We start from the raw sequence: 22406 nt of genomic DNA, 5'->3' as shown, positions 1-22406 counted from the left end.
TGGGCTGGCTCCTGAAATCCCTTGATAATCTTCAATTATCAGCTGCTGATTTCAATCCCTTGAGCCTTCAATCTCTGGCATGGATCTCAAGGTGGTTGCAAAACCCTAATTTTTACCGTAAATTAGGGTTTACTGCAGAAATTACAGATCAGCCCACCAAAAATAACTGAGATCTCCTCCGAATGGCTAAGAATTGCTGAGAATGGCTGAGCATAGGCTGAAGGAGATGAGAGAATGCTGTAGAAAGAGAAAATTCTGAGATTTGTCGCGAAGAACTGATCAAAATCAGCCTGCTGCCCTGTTGTACCAGCCCCAAACGGATGCACCAACAACAATAGGAGCATCAGAGACTGTGATCTTCAGGAGAAAGTGTGTTGGCAGCAATTGGCAGCTTCCCAAGGTCAAGAATATGCAATCTCCATCACCAAAATGGTCTCCAATGGCTGGGAAATGGCCCCAAAAGTTGGCAGCAACAATCCAACACCTCTTTCCAACAACTCCAAAATGAAAAAACGAGATTTCCCTCTCCCTTCAGCGCTATTTAGCCTTTTCCCTACTTGCATGGGAAAGTTTTGCCAAGTGGCAGCTTTCTTAATCCATTTTCAGCAATTTTCAGCCATTTAATTAATTTTCATAATTAGTTAATTTCTGAAAATTAATTCAGCCCTTAATCCAGGCCCAAAAAATTGACCTTGCCCATCCAAAAATTAATTTGCTAGGCCATTTGCAACCCAAAGTGGTCCCATGCATTAATTGATCCTTGGACATGCATTAATCCATTAATTAATGCCTAGGCCCTAGTGTCACCACTGACACTTAATGGCCAATAATAGTCCTAGGGGCAAAGTGACACCATAGTTCACCTAAGAATCTAACAAGTATAACTTGTTACAACTTTTGCCTTTGACACCCATCTTTTTCACAGGGTCCTTGGGCCTTCAACTGTAAAAAACGTAGTTTGCACCTCACATGTGCATCTTTTAATTGCACATTTGATTAATCCTTTAATCAAATGTCAATTAAACATAAGCAAAACTGAAGAAAATCAGTCAAATGCAAAGAACTGAAGAAATCCGGTCATTTACTACTGTTGCCTTTGTCTCAACAACCTGCAGTTGCTGTCACCTGTTGTTGATGGGTCTTCTCCAGCCCTTGGCTGCCTCAGAAAGTCCTCCAATGGCTGCAAATTAGACCAGCAGCCTCTCCTCCCTCTCTCTTGCAGGCTGAATAGACTAAAAATGCCCCTCTCTAGCCTCTAAAGACGTTTTTCAGTCTTGCATGGACATTTTTGACAAGTGGTAGCCTTCCCAAATGGTTTTTTCAGCATTAGCCATAATTAAATATTAATTTTTAGTTTTTAATCTAAAAATTAATCCAATAATTATTTCAATGCCTAGAAAATTTATCTGACTGGCCAATAATTAAATTGGCTGAAAAACTTCCATTGCCGAGTGTCTCTCCACCATCTTTAATCATCAGATTGGCGTTAGGTACCATTAAGCGCTACATCTCTAGTGTCACCAATTGACACTTATAGCCAAATGAATGACCTAGGCCAACAACTACCACCATATACTACCTAGTACTTGCGCGGCATAACTTATAGCAACTTTTGCCTTTGACATCCCATGATTTCCTCGGGTCCTAGGCTCGTAAATTGTGAAGGGGATTGGGAGAATCCCATTGTAAATCAACATTTTCTTCAATAAAGCTAAAGAAATACCGAAAGGGGCGCAAATTTTGGGGCCAATCGTGTTGGGAATAAAGGTCCTCGTGCCTTTTAAATGTACTCGGGTGTGAACACACCCTTAGCACTTGTACTTTCGTATATATATCTATCTAAAAAACCTAAAGAGGTATACTTGTCATTGTACCCACAAATCGTGTTCAATCTCCACACAACTCTGCATTCTCTCTCTCTCTCTGTGTTGCTAGTAAGCACTGTGTGTCTCAATCCTCGTGTCCTCGGAGCTCGACAAATTGGTATCAGAGCGGCAAGGAGTGCACGCTTCTCGGGATGAAGCAGATGGTAGGTGTTGCAAGAGTCCCAGGTGGACTTAACAAGCAGCAGTTGTAAGTCAACAAGTGCAGGGGAGTTGTAGCTAGGCTCGTGTGCAGGAGAGGCAGTTGATAGGTGCAAAGGGCAGTTGACTAGTTTAGGATGCGACCAGTAGCGCTGACGACCAATGGTTTGTCAGATGAGCTGACGACAACATGGCGACTGCACGACGGGTAAGTCAGACAATCTGACGACATCGTGCCAATAGGACGGAGCAGGTCACGGCGCATTGACGGACGGGAGCCACACAACTGACAGGCGACCAGCAGGCGAACAGGCCGCGGCTGCACTAATGAACGAGCAGGAGTCGCGCGACTTCACGGGCTCTGATGGTGGGACCACGACGGGCCACGGATGGGTGACGATCAGCCGGCAACCTGCACGGGGTCAGCATTAACAGCTTGCTGTCCTTGCTGTCCTGGCATTTCAGCCTGCAAATCAGCATTAACAACTTGCTATCTTGGGTGTTCCTGCACGTATAGTGGCTCATCATCATGGACAATAGTTGGCTGATCATTTCTAGCATTATTTTTTGCATTTAAAGGTTCATTTATAGCAGGTATTTGCTGCTGTACAACGGGCACATTTTGCTGTCCAAAAGGTATTTCTTCTCGGAATACAACCCTATGGACCTTCTCCGTCTTTTTGGGTTGTTTATGCATGCGATCTTTCCGGAAGATAACATCATTGTTGCATACTACTTTCCTTTTCTCGGGATCCCATAATCTACACCCCATTTTACCCTCGTCACTATATCTTAGAAAAATGCATTTACAGGACTTTGGCTCAAGTTTGCTGCGTTTTTCTTTACGAATGTGTATAAAAGCCTCGCAGCCAAACACTTTCAGGTGAGCATATGAAGGTGGCTTGCCCGACCACGCTTCTTGGGGAACTACCCGCCCCAAAGACGTGCTTGGTGACTGATTAATCAAGTGTATGGCTGTCATAACAGCCTCTACCCAAAAACCATGGGATAATACAATATGAGACATCATTGTATGAACCTTATCCTATATGGTCCGATTCATACGCTTTGCAACGCCATTTTGGGATGGATTATGAGGGGTAGTGAGCTCCCTCTTTATCCATTTGCTGTCACAAAATGCTTGAAAGGCCTTGGACACATATTCCCCACCATTGTCAGAGCGAAGGCACTTAAGTGTCTTATCAGTTTGATTTTCAACCAATGCCAATAATTTTTTAAACTTATCAAGCACTTCATCCTTGCTACGAATAAGATAAACCCATACCTTCCGTGTAGCATCATTGACAAAGGTGACAAAATATTTCTTTCCCCCTAAAGATAATCATGGCATCTGACATACATCGGAATGTACTAATTCTAGAGGAGAAGATTTCAGCGAAAGAGACTTTTTATGAGACGACTGTGCATGTTTACCATAAACACAATGATCATAATGCTCAAAATCAGCTTAACAAAGACAAGGCAAGTAACCCAAACGAGAGAGCACTTTCATTCCAGTTTGACTCATGTGTCCCAACCGGCCATGCCACAGAGAAACACTTCGCTGCTCGGTCATGGCAACAACATGATCACTCACACTAGATACATGGAGAGGATACAAGTGTTAGCAGAGTATTTGTCAGCTCATGTGTGAGTCTGAGCTTGATCTGGGCTGGGCATTTTTATTAGTTATTTTAGGTATTTTTTTGGTGTGGCATTTTATGCCAGTGGAGCATTTTTATGCACCAGTCGGCCAGCATTAATGCTGTCTGACCAGCATTATTGCTCCCCACTTTTTCAGCCTATTTATACTCAGTGCTCCTCCTCAGTCAGTATCATCATCTTCACTATCTGCAGACTCTGTGGAGAGAGGAGCCAGTGCCAGTGCTAGTGCCCACGCAGCGAGTGACTCACTGTTGTATGCGATTGTCTCGTGTTCAGATATATGGATTCCATTTCCCGTGCATACATCTGAGTTCTCATCTGTATCATGTTCTTTCTTTCTCTTTTTGTCTTGTGTTTCGACAGTTTATTTCAGCACATGTTTATGCTTCCACCGCTGCTCCACTTCTGACATGGTATCAGTTTTCAGGATGTGTGTTTTTGCTGTGTTTTATTGCTGATTTCAGGACTGTTTTGTACCCCTGCTGATCAGACGACTGCTGTCGCAGCCAGGCGACCTGTTTTGGGGCTGTTTTCAGCCTGCGTTTTTTGCAGTTTTGCCATCGCCTGCTGCCTACGCACGCTCTACTGCCTGCTTTTTCATCTGCAGTTGCTGGCGACAGTTTTCTACTGTTTTTCTCCAGTTTACAGCCTGCGTTTTGCTGATTCCGCGTCTCTCGTGGCTGGGTGACTGTTAATTCAGGCCGTTTTTACTGTTTTTGGCAGTTTCTGACTGATTTTTTGACTTTCTGCAGCAGATTTTGTCTTCTATTGCTCAGATTTTGGTTTATATTGCATGTGAACTCTCATTTTCTGCCGTCTGTGCTTGTGTTTTGGCTGTGTTTCCTCTCTACATTCCATCTCTTCTCTACTTCTCTTCTTATCCTCTCCATATGGCTCCTCCGTGCACTTCCACTGATGATAAGCTACATGGACCTGATTATCTCACATGGAGTGCTGTCATGAAAGCTTGGTTTGTGCAGAAGCGGTTATGGTACATCGTCTGTGGAGCTATTCCTTAACCTCTCCGTCCTTTTCCTCTTCCTGACGACTTTGATGAGGACAACCATGAGGAAGCGGTGCTCACATGGGACTCGGACGATACCCGTGCTTACTCGGTATTGCTTCGGTGTATTTCTAAAGCGGTCTTACCGGCGGTTACCTCCTGTAGGACATCTCCTGAAGTATGGCAGAAGTTGCAGCAGATGTACGAGGCATCTTCCACCATGCGGGCAGTCACACTTTATGGCCAGCTCCAGCAGATGAAGTTTGAGCTGAAAGATACTATTCAGTCTTTTCTTCTTCGTGTTACGCAGGTACAGGACCAGCTTCGGCACATGCAATCTGCTCTTCCCGAGGCGCATCTCGTCGGGACGGTTCTCTACAAGCTCCCCCCGGAGTTTGATGAAGTGGCCAATGCTTTGCGGGCGCAGACATCATCGACTCTTGTTAGTTTTACACATATGACCTCGATGCTTCTTGAGCATGAGACATCCTTGAGATTACAAGGGCGGCTTCCGGCACATTATGGAGGTGAGGCTTATGTAGCTTCAGAGAGGGGTGACGGGAAGAAGAAGTCGAAGGCCCAGTGTTACCATTGTGGCAAGAAGGGACATTTGCGGAAGGACTGCAAGACGTTAGCGGCTTCCAGGAAGGAGCAGAAGACGAAGCGGGATGTTGACTCTACCGATGAGTCCTCTCCTTCATCAGACTCCGACTCCGATCCTCCGACCAAGGTGAAGTCCAAGGCGCGGAAGGGATCCTCTTCTTCGGATCGCGGGAAGGGCTTGGTGGCCCCTTCCTTGGCTGCTTTCTAGTGGTGGTGATGAGGTCATCCCTCACGACTCTCTTGTGCCAGAGAGGGAGTGTGAGCGGGTGTTCAGATGGGGCAGCCGCGCCTCATCTATACTTTTATACCGGTGCACAGGTTCCAGAGAGGGACGTCCCTGACGCATCGACTTCAGTCTAGCGGAATCAAATCCTGGAGCTGGGATTGACATCCAGGTTCATGATGAGCTGATTATCTGACAGAGAGCGGGAGGCTTTCGTTTGGAGCTCAAATGAGGGGACACTTTGGTGGTCTGGCCAAAGGCGGGGAATCCATGGTCACCTATGTTCAGAGGCATTTTTGACAGGCTGGTCTTGTATGCTACTGCGAGACATTGGTGATGGACACAGAGACATTCTATGATCTTCTCTATTTTCCGGTGTTTGGTACGATCGACATCGACATTAGGTTCTCTCCGAGGCACCTTGGTGGTGGCTTGATCACCCACTGCTTGGGTATCCATGGTTCTACTTGGTGGTTCTATAGTTTCTGATCCCTTTTCCTTGTACTATTGTATTGTATCAGATCACCCATGATCTGAGAGAGGGTGTTAGCAGAGTATTTGTCAGCTCATGTGTGAGTCTGAGCTTGATCTGGGCTGGGCATTTTTATTAGGTATTTTAGGTATTTTTCTGGTGTGGCATTTTATGCCAGTGGAGCATTTTTATGCACCAGTCGGGCAGCATTAATGCTGTCCGACCAGCATTATTGCTCCCCACTTTTTCAGCCTATTTATACTCAGTGCTCCTCCTCAGTCAGTATCATCATCTTCACCATCTGCAGACTCTGTGGAGAGAGGAGCCAGTGCCAGTGCCAGTGCCCACGCAGCCAGTGACTCACTGTTGTATGCGACTGTCTCGTGTTCAGATATATGGATTCCATTTCCCGTGCATACATCTAAGTTCTCATCTGTATCGTGTTCTTTCTTTCTCTTTTTGTCTTGTGTTTCGGCAGTTTATTTCAGCACATGTTTATGCTTCCACCGCTGCTCGGTCATGGCAACAACATGATCACTCACACTAGATAGATGGAGAGGATACAAGGTATCACTTCTACAAACTTTGGCAATCACTCTAGATCCCTTCTTACAGATTTTCCACTTTCCATCACGAAAGGTGGTATGAAATCCATTGTCATCTAGCTGCCTTGTGCTAATCAAGCTCTTCTTGAGCTGAGGTACATGCCGTACATGTTGAAGTGCGAAGATAGAACCCTGCTGAAACTGCAATTGCACACTGCCAATACCTGCGATGTTACATGTATAGTTGTCCCCAAGATGAACAACACCATGGCGACCCCTTGTATAGGTAGAGAACCACTCACGATGAGGGGTGACATGAAAGGAAGCACCTGAATCGAGAATCCAAGTATGCATGCTATCATCTGTATTTGCAAGTAAAGCATGTGCACCAAAGTGTGAAGAGATAAAGAGTACGTCATTCCCACTGTCACTGTCATGAGTGACTATTCACCTCTTTAATTTTGACACTGCTCTTCTTAGGCTGACTCTCTTTCTTCTCTTCCTTGCTATCATCTGTCTTCTTGCCCTTTCCTTTCTCTTTCTTCCATTTATAGTAGTCACATTTAAAGTGACTCTTCTTGCTACAATGATGGCATTCAACATCTTTGCCATGTGATTTACTGTGTCCCTTGCTATCAGATTTGCCTTTCTGCTGTGATCTACCCCTAGTATGCAAAGCACTGGAAGACTTACTGGATGCATTGTTCTGCCGATTCATTTCTTCCATGAGTAGAGCACTCTCTACATTAGCATACAAAAGGATTGCATTAGAATTGCTCATAGCAGTCCTGAATGTATCCCAACTCTTTGGAAGAGTGCAAATTAAGAACGTAGCCTTAAATTCTTCATCAATCAAGAACTTCAAGGCAACTAGCTGGCTGAAAATGGAGTTAAACTCACTCAAGTGAGTAGACATTGCTGTACCCTCTTTTACACGCAAATCCATAAGCTTTTTCAGCTCAATGTTACACAGCAAGGCATTAGAAATCGATAGTTCGATGGTTGAGTGTGCAAGCTCATTTAACTCATCCCAATCTTCCTGTTCCATGTCTGCGGGCTTTGTCCCTTTGGTCTTAATCGGCTTTGCCTGCTTCTTCTGTAGCAGGATATTGTAGTATTGTTTTTGCCAGAGAGCAAAGTTATGTTCTCCTTCAAGCTTCTTAACGTGCATGAGATTACTGATGTCATTTCTGCCAGCCATGGTTTTCAGCCCAAATGCGACCAAAAAATTCAGCAAATGCAGGCTCAAATTGTCACACAAGTGACCAAGGTACAAACAAGTACCAACCAACAATAAAAGTCCACGCAGAAGCAGAAATTTCAGATCTGTAAGTAAATTTTCAGAAGCACCAAACCATGTGCTACATCACTCCACAATTGATTACAATTGTTCCAAGGGCAAATACATCACATTACATGAGCAGTCCCAAATTTTAGCCAGAGCTTTTTAGTGGTTGCATAGAAAGGTCAAAGCTTTATAGACGACAAAATTGCTAAAAATAAATATTTCTCACACGTGTTCTTTAGGAGAGATGGGTTTCTCATGAGTGCTTAGAGGATAGGCTATTGATATTTTCTTTCCCTTGGAATGGAATTCTTTTTACTTCCATAGCTTTTTCCCTCTAACTCCATCCTGTCACATCGTTACCGTTGCTGCACCTTTTGTAATGTTACGTGGGTAGGAAAGCATAGAAATAAAATAATCGACGATATGCCTAGATAAACCAGTGGATATAGAGAGCGGATACGAAATAAAAGAAGATACGACGTCTGCATGTCGGAAACGATCATTTTTTATCAGACAATATAATCTCAGACTAGGCTATAAAAGTTAGAGAAGCATGTTGGTCCAAATCCAAGTACCCAGCCCAGACACTATATAAACAAAAAAGGTTCTCTGCCACATTGCTTAAGGGGTACAAGAGGATTTGTTTTTAAAAAACTACTTTTCTTTTATTTATTAGAATGGCATAAAAAACAAATAGTTGCTTTAACACCTGCACTGAATATGGGCATGTCCTATGGCGTTCTAAACCCAGTTCACGTACCTTTAAAAGACAAACAATCGACGTCAAAATACCAAACTTTCTTGTCGATGTGCATTGGGCTAGCTTTGAATTTCCTCAATGCTGCAATTTCAGTTGTACATGTACCCATGGGCATAAAATTTGAGACGCATGGTCAAAAGCCCCACAAATTTTTGTGCTCAAAGCATCAACCATACATTTGCACTGTCCCTGACATGCATAGAACATGCCAATTTTGCCAAAATAGAGCAATTTTAGCAAAACCTTCAAAACTTTCCAAGTGCTAGGTGTCCAAAATGCATGGAATTAAACCCGCATGTACATAAAATGACCAAATGGTGTACAAATTTTGCCCAAACAGCAAAAGCCCCAAATTGCACGGGGTCCAATGTGCATCAATGTCAAGAAATTGGGTAAATTTCAGCCCAATTTTGCATGTATATGAAAAGCCCTAAATATCAGAGGCAAAATGTCACAAATTCTTTCAATTTTTGAGACAAATTGTCTTGTCCTGCATCACAATCCCCAAATCCGAGAAAAGCCCCAAATTTTCAGGTCAAGATTGCACAAATTTCAGTGAAATTGACTCATCCAAGCAAAAATTTCACTTGCATTTGAGAATACCCAAAAAAATTCTGAGGCCTATGCATTCAATGTCTGCAATTTATGGTCTAGAGATCACTGCAATATGTGTCAGGCACCAAATTTGGGAAAAGCCCCAAAATTTAAGAGACAGATTTGCACTCTGTGCTTTTATGTGTGAATACCCGGTAGAGAGGTGAAAATAGGATGAAGTAAAATTTTAAAAAATAGACTGTTGACCTTTTGTCTCTGCCCGAGCCGAAAGAAACCTGTCGCCCACCATACAGAAGCTCTTCGGTCCCGTCGCACAGCCATATCTTGTCACCTCTAGCCTTCGTATTCGGTCGCTATAGCTGTTGCAGGTTGTTGTGGTCATCGCCTACAGAAAACGTATCCTGTCCCATGCCACGTGGCCTTCGTCTGACAATCAACCCTCTCGTCGACTGTCAGTCTGTTACCCGTCAAGAACTCGCCTACTAGCTGCCCTGTCGAGCCTGCAGTAACTGTCGCCCACGACCTCACGACCTCATGACTTGCTCGCCTTCTGCAACCTGGCTCACTTTTGACGTTTCGAGAAGCGTAGACTCCTTGCCTGCTCTGATACCAGTTTGTCGAGTTCAGAGGGTGCGAAGATCGAGATAGACAGTGCTTGCTAGCGGCAGAGAGAATGAGAGAGTGTAGAGTAGTCAGGAGTGAACATGATTTTTGGGTACAATGATGAGTGTACCACTTTAGGTTTTTAGATAGATATATATATATATATGAAAGTACAAGCACTATGGGTATGTTCACACCCGAGCACATTTAAAAAAGGCATGAGGGCTTTTATTCCCAACATCCCGAGGATGCAATGGGTGTCAAAGGCACAAGTTGTGATAAGTTTTGCCAGCTAGGCTTTGGAGGTCAGTTGGTGTTACTTTTGATCTTGGGATAGTTATTTGGCTAATAAGTGTTGGTGGTGATAGTAGGGACTAGCATTAATTAATAAATTAATACCAGTGTAAGGGTCAACAGAGGTTGGGGACTACTCCAAGTTGCAAATGGCCTAGCCAATTTAATTATGGATGGACACATTTAATTTTGGGTAGGGTCATAACCGATGGAATTCATTTTTAGAATTATTTAATTTTGAAAATTAATTAATGTTAGCAGAGTATTTGTCAGCTCATGTGTGAGTCTGAGCTTGATCTGGGCTGGGCATTTTTATTAGGTATTTTAGGTATTTTTCTGGTGTGGCATTTTATACCATTGGAGCATTTTTATGCACCAGTCGGCCAGCATTAATGCTGTCCGACCAGCATTATTGCTCCCCACTTTTTCAGCCTATTTATACTCAGTGGCTCCTCCTCAGTCAGTCACTTCATCTTCACCATCTGCAGACTCTGTGGAGAGAGGAGCCAGTGCCAGTGCCCACGCAGCTAGTGACTCACTGTTGTATGCGACTGTCTCGTGTTCAGATATATGGATTCCATTTCCCGTGCATACATCTGAGTTCTCACCTGTATCGTGTTCTTTTCTTTTCTCTTTTTGTCTTGTGTTTCAGCAGTTTATTTCAGCACATGTTTATGCTTCCACCGCTGCTCCACTTCTGACATGGTATCAGTTTTCAGGATTTGTGTTTCTGCTGTGTTTTCTTGCTGATTTCAGGACTGTTTTGTACCCCTGCTGATCAGACGACTGCTGTCACAGCCAGGCGACCTGTTTTGGGACTGTTTTCAGCCTGCGTTTTTTGCAGTTTTGCCATCGCCTGCTGCCTGCGTTTTTCATCTGCAGCTGCTGGCGACAGTTTTCTACCTGTTTTTCTCCAGGTTACAGCCTGCGTTTTGCTGATTCAGCATCTCTCGTGGCTGGGTGACTGTTACTTCAGGCCGTTTTCTCTGTTTTTGGCAGTTTTTGACTGATTTTTTAACTTTCTGCAGCAGATTTTGTCTTCTATTGATTAGATTTTGGGTTATATTGCATGTGAACTCTCATTTTCTGCAGTCTGTGCTTGTGTTTTGGCTGTGTTTCCTCTCTAAATTCCATCTCTTCTCTACTTCTCTTCTTATCCTCTCCATATGGCTCCTCCGTGCACTTCCACTGATGATAAGTTACATGGACCTGATTATCTCACATGGAGTGCTGTCATGAAAGCTTGGTTTGTGCAGAAGCGGCTATGGTACATCGTCTGTGGAGCTATTGCTCGATCTCTCCGTCCTTTTCCTCTTCCTGAAGACTTTGATGAGGACCACCATGAGGCATCCTTGAGATTACAAGGGGGCGAGGCTTATGTAGCTTCAGAGAGGGGTAACGGGAAGAAGAAGTCGAAGGCCCAGTGTTACCATTGTGGCAAGAAGGGACATTTGCGGAAGGACTGCAAGAAGTTAGCGGCTTCCAGGAAGGAGCAGAAGACGAAGCGGGATGCTGAACTCATCTACCGATGAGTCCACTCCTTCATCAGACTCCGACTCCGATCCTCCGACCAAGGTGAAGTCCAAGGCGCGGAAGGGATCCTCTTCTTTGGATCGTGGGAAGGGCTTGGTGGCCCCTTCCTCGGCTGCTTTCTAGTGGTGGTGATGAGGTCATCCCTCACGACTCTCTGCCAGAGAGGGAGTGTGAGCGGGTGTTCAAATGGGGCAGCCGCGCCTCATCTATACATTTATACAGGTGCACAGGTTCCAGAGAGGGACGTCCCTGACGCATCGACTTCACTCTGGCGGAATCAAATCCTGGAGCTGGGATTGACATCCAGGTTCATGCTGAGCTGGTTATCTGACAGAGAGCGGGAGGCTTTCGTCTGGAGCTCACATGAGGGGACACTTTGGCGGTCTGGCCAAAGGCGGGGAATCCATGGTTACCTATGTTCAGGGGCATTTTTGACAGGATGGTCTTGTATGCTACTGCGAGACATTGGTGATGGACACAGAGACATGCTATGATCTTCTCTATTTTCAGGTGTTTGGTACGATCAACATCGACATCAGGTTCTCTCCGAGGCACCTTGGTGGTGGCTTGATCACCCACTGCTTGGGTATCCATGGTTCTACTTGCTGGTTCTATGTTGTATAGTTTCTGATCCCTTTTCATTGTACTATTGTATTGTATCGGATCACTCATGATCTGAGAGAGGGTGTTAGCAGAGTATTTGTCAGCTCATGTGTGAGTCTGAGCTTGATCTGGGCTGGGCATTTTTATTAGGTATTTTAGGTATTTTTCTGGTGTGGCATTTTATACCATTGGAGCATTTTTATGCACCAGTCGGCCAGCATTAATGCTGTCCGACCAGCATTATTGCTCCCCACTTTTTCAGCCTATTTATACTCAGTGGCTCCTCCTCAGTCAGTCACTTCATCTTCACCATCTGCAGACTCTGTGGAGAGAGGAGCCAGTGCCAGTTCCCACGCAGCCAGTGACTCACTGTTGTATGCGACTGTCTCGTGTTCAGATATATGGATTCCATTTCCCGTGCATACATCTGAGTTCTCACCTGTATCGTGTTCTTTTCTTTTCTCTTTTTGTCTTGTGTTTCAGCAGTTTATTTCAGCACATGTTTATGCTTCCACCGCTTCTCCACTTCTGACAATTAAATGGTTGGATAATGCTGAAAAATGTGTTTAGAAGGCTGCCACTTGGCAAGAATGCCCATGCAAACTGAGAAAACGTTTTTGGGGGTTGGGTCTCAGCCATTTAATTAGCTTACAGCTTGGGAGAGGGAGAGAGAGTTGCTGGTTCATTTTCTGACTAGAGAACAACAATTTACTACAGAAGACAGCCATTTGGGGGCCTGATTAGGCAGGAGATAGGAGGGAGTCACCTTCCAGGGGTTGGCAATAGCATTGCTGATTAGGTGATAGCATTTTGGAGGTGCCTGATAGTAGGTGAATGTATTAAATGCAGGCTGAAGTAGGCACCAGGCAGAATTGAGGGTTTTCTCGTGGAGAAAGTCAGATTTCTCTCTCATCTTGGCTTTCTCTCACCTTCTCCAATCAATTCTTTGGAGATTAGCATTTCTCAGCCATTTTGAGTAGACCTCAATCAAATGTGATGGATAGTAGAGAGATCTGTGCTGTAAATCCTAAATTTCTGCAAAAATTAGGGTTGACAGCCACCTTAGGACCCGTGCCAATTGGTGAAGGCATCATATATTGAATTTAGCACATGAAATTTGTGTAATTGTGAGGGAATTCAGATGCCAACCCATTCAATGTGATTTGGAGCAGCGTTTGGTCAAATGATGGTTCTTCTATGCTTCCATTGCTGCACCACTTCAGACACTTGCCACATATGTGACAAGTAGACTCTTTGGCTTTGTCCTATTTGGACTTCTCATCCTTCTTCTTCTTGTTATTCTTTCCCTTTTGTTGGGAAGATTGTTCAGTCAAAGCCTCCGACTTAGGAGTGTTCTGACCTTTGAGTTGTTCCTCTTGGTCCAAGACCATAGGAACCAACTCCTCCCACTTAAGGGTCTCTATTCCCCCCCGAAGTAATCATGGCGGAATAGAATGCACTAAATCAAGGCAGTAACTGAGAAAGAAGAGTTATCGCCATGTCCTCTGAGGTAATTGCCTTTCCTGCATTCTATACATGTATCTGCAATTGTCGAATCTTATTGATATGCTCCTGTATAGAAGAATACTTAGTAGGACTCAAAGTCCTCATTTGAACCTCTGGAGACACCTGCTTCATCACGGTCATTTGATTGCATATTTGATTAAGCTCCACCTATATCTCTTGAGTTATGATCGAGTGTTTGATGTGAGCAATGGCAATTGGAATGAGAGAGAGAGAGAGAGAGAGAGAGAGAGAGAGAGAGAGAGAGAGAGAGAGAGAGGAAAGAACAGATGTGAGCATTCAATTTGTCCCAATGTGCTTGTACCTTCATCCATAGCAGCTAATAAACGCGTTTATTTGAATTTGAAACTAACAAAACGTTTCTTAAAGTATGAAACGTTTTTGAGAGTAAAAAACATGGGTTTTTTTTTTGGGTGACTTGAAATTCAACACATGGGTTTTTTTGACAAAAACTATTGGGCAATGTTAAACATGATAATGATGATGCGTAATGAATCGTGAGGGTTCAAGATTTTGGACGAGAGACTGATTTTTTTGTGATTCTGTTTAGTTATTAGACTTTGTCAATCTAGTATCTATTCTTGTCTTGAGAGTTAAATATTATATGACTTTAGTCTCATTTATGAGTTATTTATGATATATTATGATTCATTTTCGATTTTGACATTTTGTCAGTTTGCTTTGAAATGAGAATCATGATGTTGCAACTTGACTCAATCCATATTGTAGATAGGCTATTTACATGTTAACTTCAATTTTCTTTGTAGGATATGTATGAATCATAATGTTAGAGTTCTAAACCATAGTATAGCTTGTCCAAAGACTCAATTTGACATAAGTGATAAGTCAATAATGGATCATGGATATGTAACGTATTATTCTCAATTGACTCTACTATCACTGAAGCTCAATTGGCCATTCTTTGTTTAAGAGAGAGTTCCATAGAGATTTAGAACCTCTTTCCCTAGTCAAAATATTAAAAATCCTTATATTAAAAAACCTGCGTTTCTTATTTTACCCCTCTTGAAAGAAACTTACGAAACATGTTTTTGACGTTTTGTTTCTAAACATTTTTTATGTTTTTGGTTGCTATGCCTTCATCAACTCGGCTTTCTCATTTGTAGAAAGCTTGGAGGCATCATGAGTTGTAGGACAGTCTATAGTCTTGGTCATGAGCTTTACCAAATCATAAGACTCCAAGATGGCAAGCATCATTACACACCAAATGCGGTAATTCTCTCCATCAAGCTTTTGATTTGAAGGAAGAGCCAGCAACACGGGGACCATATGATTCATAATAGGCCGAAACTTCGTGTCAATTTCGGTTGACAATGTAAGTGGAATGACCTGTACAAAAATAAGAGCAGCTTGCTTTGATTTTGTGCACGGTGCTGGTGCTGGTGCTCGCTAGGGCGTCCTCCGCTCGTCCTCAAAGAGTTTCACTTGCTGGAGGCAATAAAAACTCAAAATCTACAGCAAAAGGCTGAAAGCACGGCCTTTCCTTCTTTACAAACAACAAGGACCTGCAAAAAACAGCAACTTTGCTCCTCCTCTGTGGAGAACCTGTTCACTACAGCCTCAAAAGGCTGAAAACTCAAACTTTTGTTTCGAAGAATATTCCCGATCAGGTCTGCCCATGATCAATCAACCCTTCTATGTTGCTTTGATACCATGTCAGAGTGCAACGAATGTGGAAGCGTATGGAGAAGACTGAAAGACAATGAACATGAGAGAAAGGGAGAGAGAAAAGAGACAGAAGAACACAGAAATCTGCAGTCAATGAATGCTGAAATGAAGAGGGCAGATGTACAAGGACTGTTGGTGTATCGCCTCAAGCTAGATGCACCAGACCTGAAAGAAAAAGTGAGGAGGGCAGGCTGAAGTGGTGCTATAAATAGCACAAAAGATTGCCTAAAATAATGCAGGTTGGCCAGCCAAATATGGCCAACTGCTGCCAGATCTGGCCGACCTGCCAAATCTGGCTGAAACACTACTAAAATGATTGCTGGAAATGCTGCAATAAATGTCTGCCCAGCCTGCCCATGTGGCACTGAATTGCCCACCGAACCTGCCCAGACATTGGCAACTGCTGAAAAGAATGCCCAAATAATTGACAGGAAACGCGTAACTGCCCACCGAACCTGCCCAAACATTGGCAACTGCTGAAAAGAATGCCCATATAACTGACAAGAAATGTGTAAGTCCCTCCGAGAGTACTGGCTGCACTGTGTCTTGGGAAATGCTAATCTTGGGGATGACTAATATCTAACAGTGAGCTGTGACCCTCCATGGATAGTTAAAAAATATCTGGTTTGAGGTGATTGATATGATTCAGTCATTTCTTTTGAAGGTACACAGACACAATGTCAGCTTCACAACTTATAGTTTGCTCTTCTTGAAGCTCATCTTGTGAGAATTGTTCTCTACAAGCTACCTTTAGAGTTTGATAGTGTCATTAATGCATTACGAGCTTAGATATTGGTGACATCTATCTGTTTTGATCATATGACCACTATGTTGCTTGAGCATGAGGCTTCTTTGCATTTACAGGGGAGATTACGATGTTAGTATGGCGGCAAAGAAGATGTTTTTGTTGCTCCAGAGAGAGGTGACAAGTAGCAGAAGAAGAAAAGTTGGTGTTACCATCATGGTAAGAAGGGGCGTCTTTGAAAGAATTGCAAGAAGCTAGTGGCATAGGGGAAGGAGAAGGAGAAGAAAAGCAGGTTAAGGACTCCTTGGTTTTGTGTTTTTCAAAGTTTTGTACAAGCCATCAGTTACCGTCATTTGTGTTTTTAATAATTTGAACTTGTGCTTTTTGGATCAAAACCTCACATGGCTAGCAACCACTGGATGCAAAGAATTGAAAATTGTGTGCCTTGAGAATCATGGCGTGCTGCCAATCCACGTAGATTGTGAGTCATTATTCATGAGTAGCACCTCTTATTCTTGCTATTACTCTAGTCCACATGTTTGAACAGGTCAAAGAAAGATTTGTAGTTTCCTGTGAAAAAAGAAACCTTTGAAATGCCACCGCAAACACAACACCTAAGGTTTTCAAGCCCTTAGTGAAAGGCATGTAACCCTATCAGTCAGTCTATAGACATTGTTTTGAATTCTAAGTTTAACTTAACCTTTACGCTCGACTGTTTAACTTTTGCATCTACCAATGCTACATTCATTTCACATCCCGATTGATCCACTTCTTGGATGTCACCATCTCCAATGGTGTTTTAAATTGATCTCTGCTTACGTATAAGGATCTCTTCAGTTTGATTTTAGCCAAATAGCTTGAGGTGTTTGAGGTATGGAGGACTTTTTCTAGGAAGAGGAGGTTCACAGTACTCTTGATGCCATGGCAGCTCTACCTGCATCGACATCGAGGCTTTCTTCTAAGGTGCTATTTCTGGTTTCCACATTGGATTATGTTATGGATGGAGAGGATATCCAGATATATCTCTCACAGTTTGGAGCTGGTATTCATCTTATATCATTGGGTATTATTAGTGTACTTGTAGCAGATCATGTGCTGCCAAAGGTACTTGGTGGTGCACTCATTGAGATACATCTGTCACAGTTTGCGGTATGTGTTCCTCTTATATCATAGGTCATTATTGGTGCACACGTGCTTTCATTATGCCAATTAAATGGGATCCATCCTGAGCATATCTTCAGAGGGTGCTTTTAAAAGGTCCGTGCGTCTGTTTCACCAAGACTTTTCTTAGCATCATGGTGGCAGCTTCCTAGTCCCCCCACAAGAATCGACTACTGGTGCTTAGAAGGAGATCTGTGTGTGAGTCCTTTTTAGTGTTCCTAGTCTGCAGTTGACAACAATGTATGGTTGTCTGGAAAAGATTGACCAAATCTCAATATCACTTTCATTCATAATTTGTTATTTCCTTTAACATATTTGAGATCCTTCATGTGAGGCTGCTGTCCATGAAGTCATAGAAGACCAATTGATAAGTATACACATATGTACAGTTTGTGGATGTGCATGCAGGCATTTCTAAATGTCATTCATGCAATGTATGCAAATGTGGAGGGTCCATCTTTTGTGTGAATTAATTGCCCAACGATGTGTCATTCAGCATGAGGTGCAGGAAGGTAGGGAGGGTTACTGGTAGCGCAAGTCATCTATTCAATGATATGAGGCAGCAAGGACCTAAGGCAGTGTGTGCACGAACTTCCCCACTAGATAGTTAGTACATGTAAAAGAATTGTGCTCAGATCTAATCATCCAACCTTTTGTGCTGTTTAAAGTTGGTTTTCTCTCGGTCCCTTCATTTCTAAAGTCACCTCTAATAAACAGAAATTGCAATCATAATTGAAACTTGAAGCTTATTGTGGCTCAGATGTCCACATTTTAACTTTGCTAATATCGGCTTTCAAACATCCCTTTGTTGTGTATCTGAAAAACAAAGAGGTGACTATCTTTGGAAGGAAAAAGTTGGGGGGAGGGGTGTGTTCAGGAAAGGAGACATGAGGTGCTATAGAGGGGAGAATAATTTCACAAGAGAAAACCTATTTTATAATGAAAATATCCAGGATTCCCACTGAAAAAGAAGACTTATTGTCCTCTAACAGGTCAATGCTGCTCCAGCCTCTAGATGGAAGGCATTAAAGAATCGAAGGTTACAGAACTGGGGTATAGTCAATCCATCGGACTCATTTGAAAGGAACCTTTTGGACTTTACATGGAATAATAGGGGCATGTACTCTGTTCTTGTGGTTAGCAGGAGGCGTTGTGCATGAAAAAGGATTGCTACCACAGAAATGTATGTGCCCTCCCTCCATCTTCATCAAAGTTCAAATGTGCATTTTATTGTGTCCATGTGCAGAGTATTTTGGCTAATATGGCAGGCATTTTACTCTCTTTTTGAAGAGCTTACACTATTGATTGACTTGAGTGGCAGTGCCACCTTGGTTATTGGTCTTAACAGAAAAAATATGTCATGATTTTGATTTATTTCCTTCTCCAATTAACCATGTGCTCATCAACGAATATGGCCCTGGCCAAGGGATCATGGTATGCGCTTTCTAAATAACAATCTTGCTTCTTAAACAGCCATAAGGAGGAAGGAATCTGAACATAGTAGTCTTGTGTTCAAATTGCAGCCACATCAGGACGGACCTGCCTATTTTCCAGTAGTTGCTATTGTATCCCTTGGGTCTCCAGCTGTGATGCAATTTACCCCCCATCAGCGTATTATAGAGCTTTCTAACATCAATGAAGACCCCAGTTTGAAGCACGATGCACCGCTTTCTCCAAAACCGGTTTCCATAGTTTTAATGCCAGGAAGTTTGCTTCTGTTCAAAGATTCTGCATATGAAGGTGTGCCATTCTTCCATGATTATGTTGAGTTACTTTGGACGTGGTCATGTTTTGACTTCCACTTTCCAACATGTGCAGAATACCTGCATGGAATCGATGACTGTATGGAACATACCTTGGATGACACAGTGGTGAACCTGGATAAGCTTGACCTTAACAGTGTTGAGCTTGATACAAAAGAGGTGGAAGACGAGACAAAAGTTCAACATACTTTGAAACGGGAAGGACTAAGAATATCTTTGACATGCCGCTTAGTGACGAGAGTTTATAAGAACCTCATTAAACTCTGATATGTTCACTAGGCTACTATATTTTGTTAGTAGCTCTTTTGTTATCATTCAGTTTGCCTGTGTGGGTTCTCTGTGTGTGTGTGTGTGTGTGTGTGTAAGAACCTCTGATATGTGCACTAGGCTACCATGTTCTGTTGGTATCTTTTTAGTTAATGATCCAGTTGGCCTGGTGGGCTCTCTCTCTCTCTCTCTCTCTCTAGTCAATCATCCAGTTGGCCTGGTAGTCTCCCTCTTTTTGTCTTTGTGATTGTGATGTATGAGTTTGACGAGGTGAAGGATGAAAAAGTTTGGAGAATTTCTGTGGTCCAATGAAAGAGTCTCTCAATGATGTTCCTAATTTCCAATGTTAGCCAACATCCAAGTGTTTTTGTCTAGCTAAAGGATTATATCCTATATATCCCACCATTCTATCATTCAAAACTTGCATTTACCTTTGGTTTAAGCTTCACAACACTCTTCAACATTTATTCTACATGTTAAGCCATTTTGCAGAGTTCATATTTCCAAGCTTGTTTTTTTTTTCTCTCACTTTTAACCATTCGTTAAAGATCTTGCACTTGTTCAGAATCCTTATCACGTATTCATAGATTTGAATCTTTCCTCTCGAGGATAGTTTATTGGTTTCTTTTTGTGTTGAAGGAAGATTTGGACTTGGTGAGGCCTCTTCATCACCTTGTGGGTGCTCCTCTTGGGATGGGTTGGGCACACACGCATGTGCATGTGAACGTGTAAGCACACATGGAGTTACTTTTGAGTAGTATTGTCATAAGGAGATGTGCCATGGAAGCTAGAAAAGAAATAATCACAATTTTTCCATCGATTGGCACCATCAATAATTGTGTTAGATGTGTAATTGAAAATATATTGTTTAAGTTGCACATTATGTTTGTCATTAAAAATTCCTGCTATCAAAGTTTTAATGAAGAATCATTACAAAATTGAGAAATTCATGTTTGTATGGAGTGAAAGGATAGGATAAGGTTAGAAATTTGCTAAAAGGTTAAAGAAAACATGATATCATTGTAGTATGATTTGAGTACTTGTCTTTCTCACTTTTTGGCTAGTAATTTTGTTTTAAAGATTGAGTTTTTGTGTTATTTGTGCTGACATACATTGTGAAAAAGAAAAAGATGATTCAAACAAGTAATAACTATATCATAGCATAGCATTTCAAAACAAATTTTAATGAATTTGTGGTGGTAGTAGCTCTTTTAAGACCCTATTGATGACAAAGAGTTCTATTTTGTTGTTTTTTATTGTGCTATGTTATTTATTTGTAAAGCTAATTAGAATTTGAGCTTATGCTTTGGGACTTGATATCATTAGGCTCTTAATCTTAAAGTCTCACTTAATAACTCTAACTTAAAATTATCAACATAGCTCAATGGTGTGCATATAATAGTAGACACAATTATTTGTGCAATATACTTTTCAATAGTTTCCCATGTAACATTGTCATCTTCTTCATAGAACTTTGGAAGGTGCATGCACGCTTTCTTTTTATAGTGTGGATGATGGCGATATTGCCTTATAAGTTATAATCACAAGAATGAGTTTTTTGCAATGTTTACATGTTACTCTCCAAATTAGCAATTCTTGGCATGATGAGACATCCCATGTGTGCATGTGCATATACACGTGGATATGCATATGCACATGTACACATCCCATATATTTTTAAGCACTAATGGCTATTTATGAAAGAGGAAATGGTAAGATGTGAAATAAAGAGAAATGACTTGCTAATATTTCCATCAAATGACTTAATTATCATTATATTTGTAATATCTTTTTAAACTAATTTGTTCCTTAGAAATGAATCTTAGTAGTATTGGAAAACTTGATGAGATCAATAAGTGTAGTGGCAAGGCATGGGATGGTAAATCCTTCATCTCATAGTTTTGAGTTTTTGTGTTGCATAATCTAGTTTTTTCCATTTTATTGGGAAAGTCTCCTTGTCATTAATTAAGATACCAATTGAGATATGCCATGGATTCATCTTGGCCTCAAAGAATTCTTTGGTTCACGCCCACTCCCATAGTCTTTAGATCGAACCAATCCACTGGTAGAAATGGTTCATAAGGAATGAATAACTTGACTAAGTATGAAGAAATTAACATGATGAACGACCAATCTTTGGGCTTGAGATATTTATTTGAGCATTATGAAGGCATTTGCCCTATAGGAATGTTAAAAAATTATAATATGTAAAGGAAGGTTGAAAATCTTGCCTCTAGCCTAATTAGGATTGATGGATTTCTCTAATGTTAGTCCTTGATTGGAATACAAGCTAGTATGTAAATATCATATGAGAGAGCATAACTTGTATATTGTAGCTTTATGTTAGAGACTAGTGCTAAAGATGTAAAGCTAAGTTAGAAAAGAGCCTATAGGGAAAAAAGAGAGGTGACGACTACACAAGTCTACCCATGTAATGAATGAGATTGAGAGTAGGGAGGAGAACGAGCAGAGGAGAGAGAAATGAGGAAGAAGAGAGAAATACTAGAAGATGAGAGAGAAATACATGAAAGAGGGGAGGAGGAAGGAAGCCATGAAAGCTGAAGGAGAAGGTGAAGAGTTAGTTCTTAATTATGTTTGGATGCCTACACTGGGTCTCTTACATCTTATATACTTCGGTTAGTGTGACTTGGTATCTAACCCCTAGTTCTCGTGTATCTCGCTCCTTACATTCCATCTCGATCTTGAAAAATTTTGCCATAAAAAACAGAAGACAATTGGAGAGACTTGACAGAGTGGCTAAGAAGTGTGGGTGTAGAGTACTACTCTTCTTCTCCACATTATAATGAAAAGATTGGGTGAAGATTATGGACAACATGTTGTCCACTACATGCATGTTGAGGTAAAATTGCCATAACTTTTGATAGATTGCTCCAAATGGGATGTGCCGCATGCTGTAATTTTTGAATTATGTGGCTGAAGTCCTTATTCAACAAATAGACTTCCTGAAGCTCCTCAATCCAATCACTATGCAACTCTAAAATGGAAGACACTCTACATGCTCACATCTGTGAGAGTGAATTAGCCACTATGTTATCTTTGTCCTTAGTGTGAGAGATGTCAAAATCATA

The 22406-nt window shown here is 42.0% G+C and overlaps 1 protein-coding gene across 10 annotated transcripts in view; it reads left to right on the top strand.

Annotated features, from left to right (window-relative positions):
* LOC148039444 (oxidoreductase) overlaps positions 1 to 19757 on the top strand; it is a 31220-nt gene extending 11463 nt beyond the window's left edge. For 2 of the 10 annotated variants that reach the window (XM_087690747.1, XM_087690756.1), the window contains exons 2-8: positions 16246 to 16418; positions 17055 to 17275; positions 18280 to 18340; positions 18432 to 18470; positions 18609 to 18721; positions 18811 to 19027; positions 19106 to 19748. In XM_087690747.1, coding sequence (XP_087546873.1) covers positions 17123 to 17275; positions 18280 to 18340; positions 18432 to 18470; positions 18609 to 18721; positions 18811 to 19027; positions 19106 to 19317 — 795 coding nt within the window. In that variant the 5' untranslated portion in view covers positions 16246 to 16418; positions 17055 to 17122 and the 3' untranslated portion in view covers positions 19318 to 19748. Of the gene's footprint in view, positions 1 to 16245; positions 16419 to 17017; positions 17276 to 18279; positions 18341 to 18431; positions 18471 to 18608; positions 18722 to 18810; positions 19028 to 19105 lie in introns of all 10 variants that reach the window. The other 8 variants (XM_087690703.1, XM_087690723.1, XM_087690732.1 and 5 more) reach the window with 8 other exon arrangements.
* The last annotated feature ends 2649 nt before the right edge of the window (positions 19758 to 22406 follow it).

This window comes from Lygodium microphyllum, chromosome 2, assembly GCF_053477565.2.
Source record: "Lygodium microphyllum isolate KBCC chromosome 2, Lygodium_microphyllum_v1.1.10, whole genome shotgun sequence".
NCBI classification, from domain to species: domain Eukaryota; kingdom Viridiplantae; phylum Streptophyta; class Polypodiopsida; order Schizaeales; family Lygodiaceae; genus Lygodium; species Lygodium microphyllum.
This window is presented reverse-complemented; position numbering and strand designations above follow the sequence as displayed.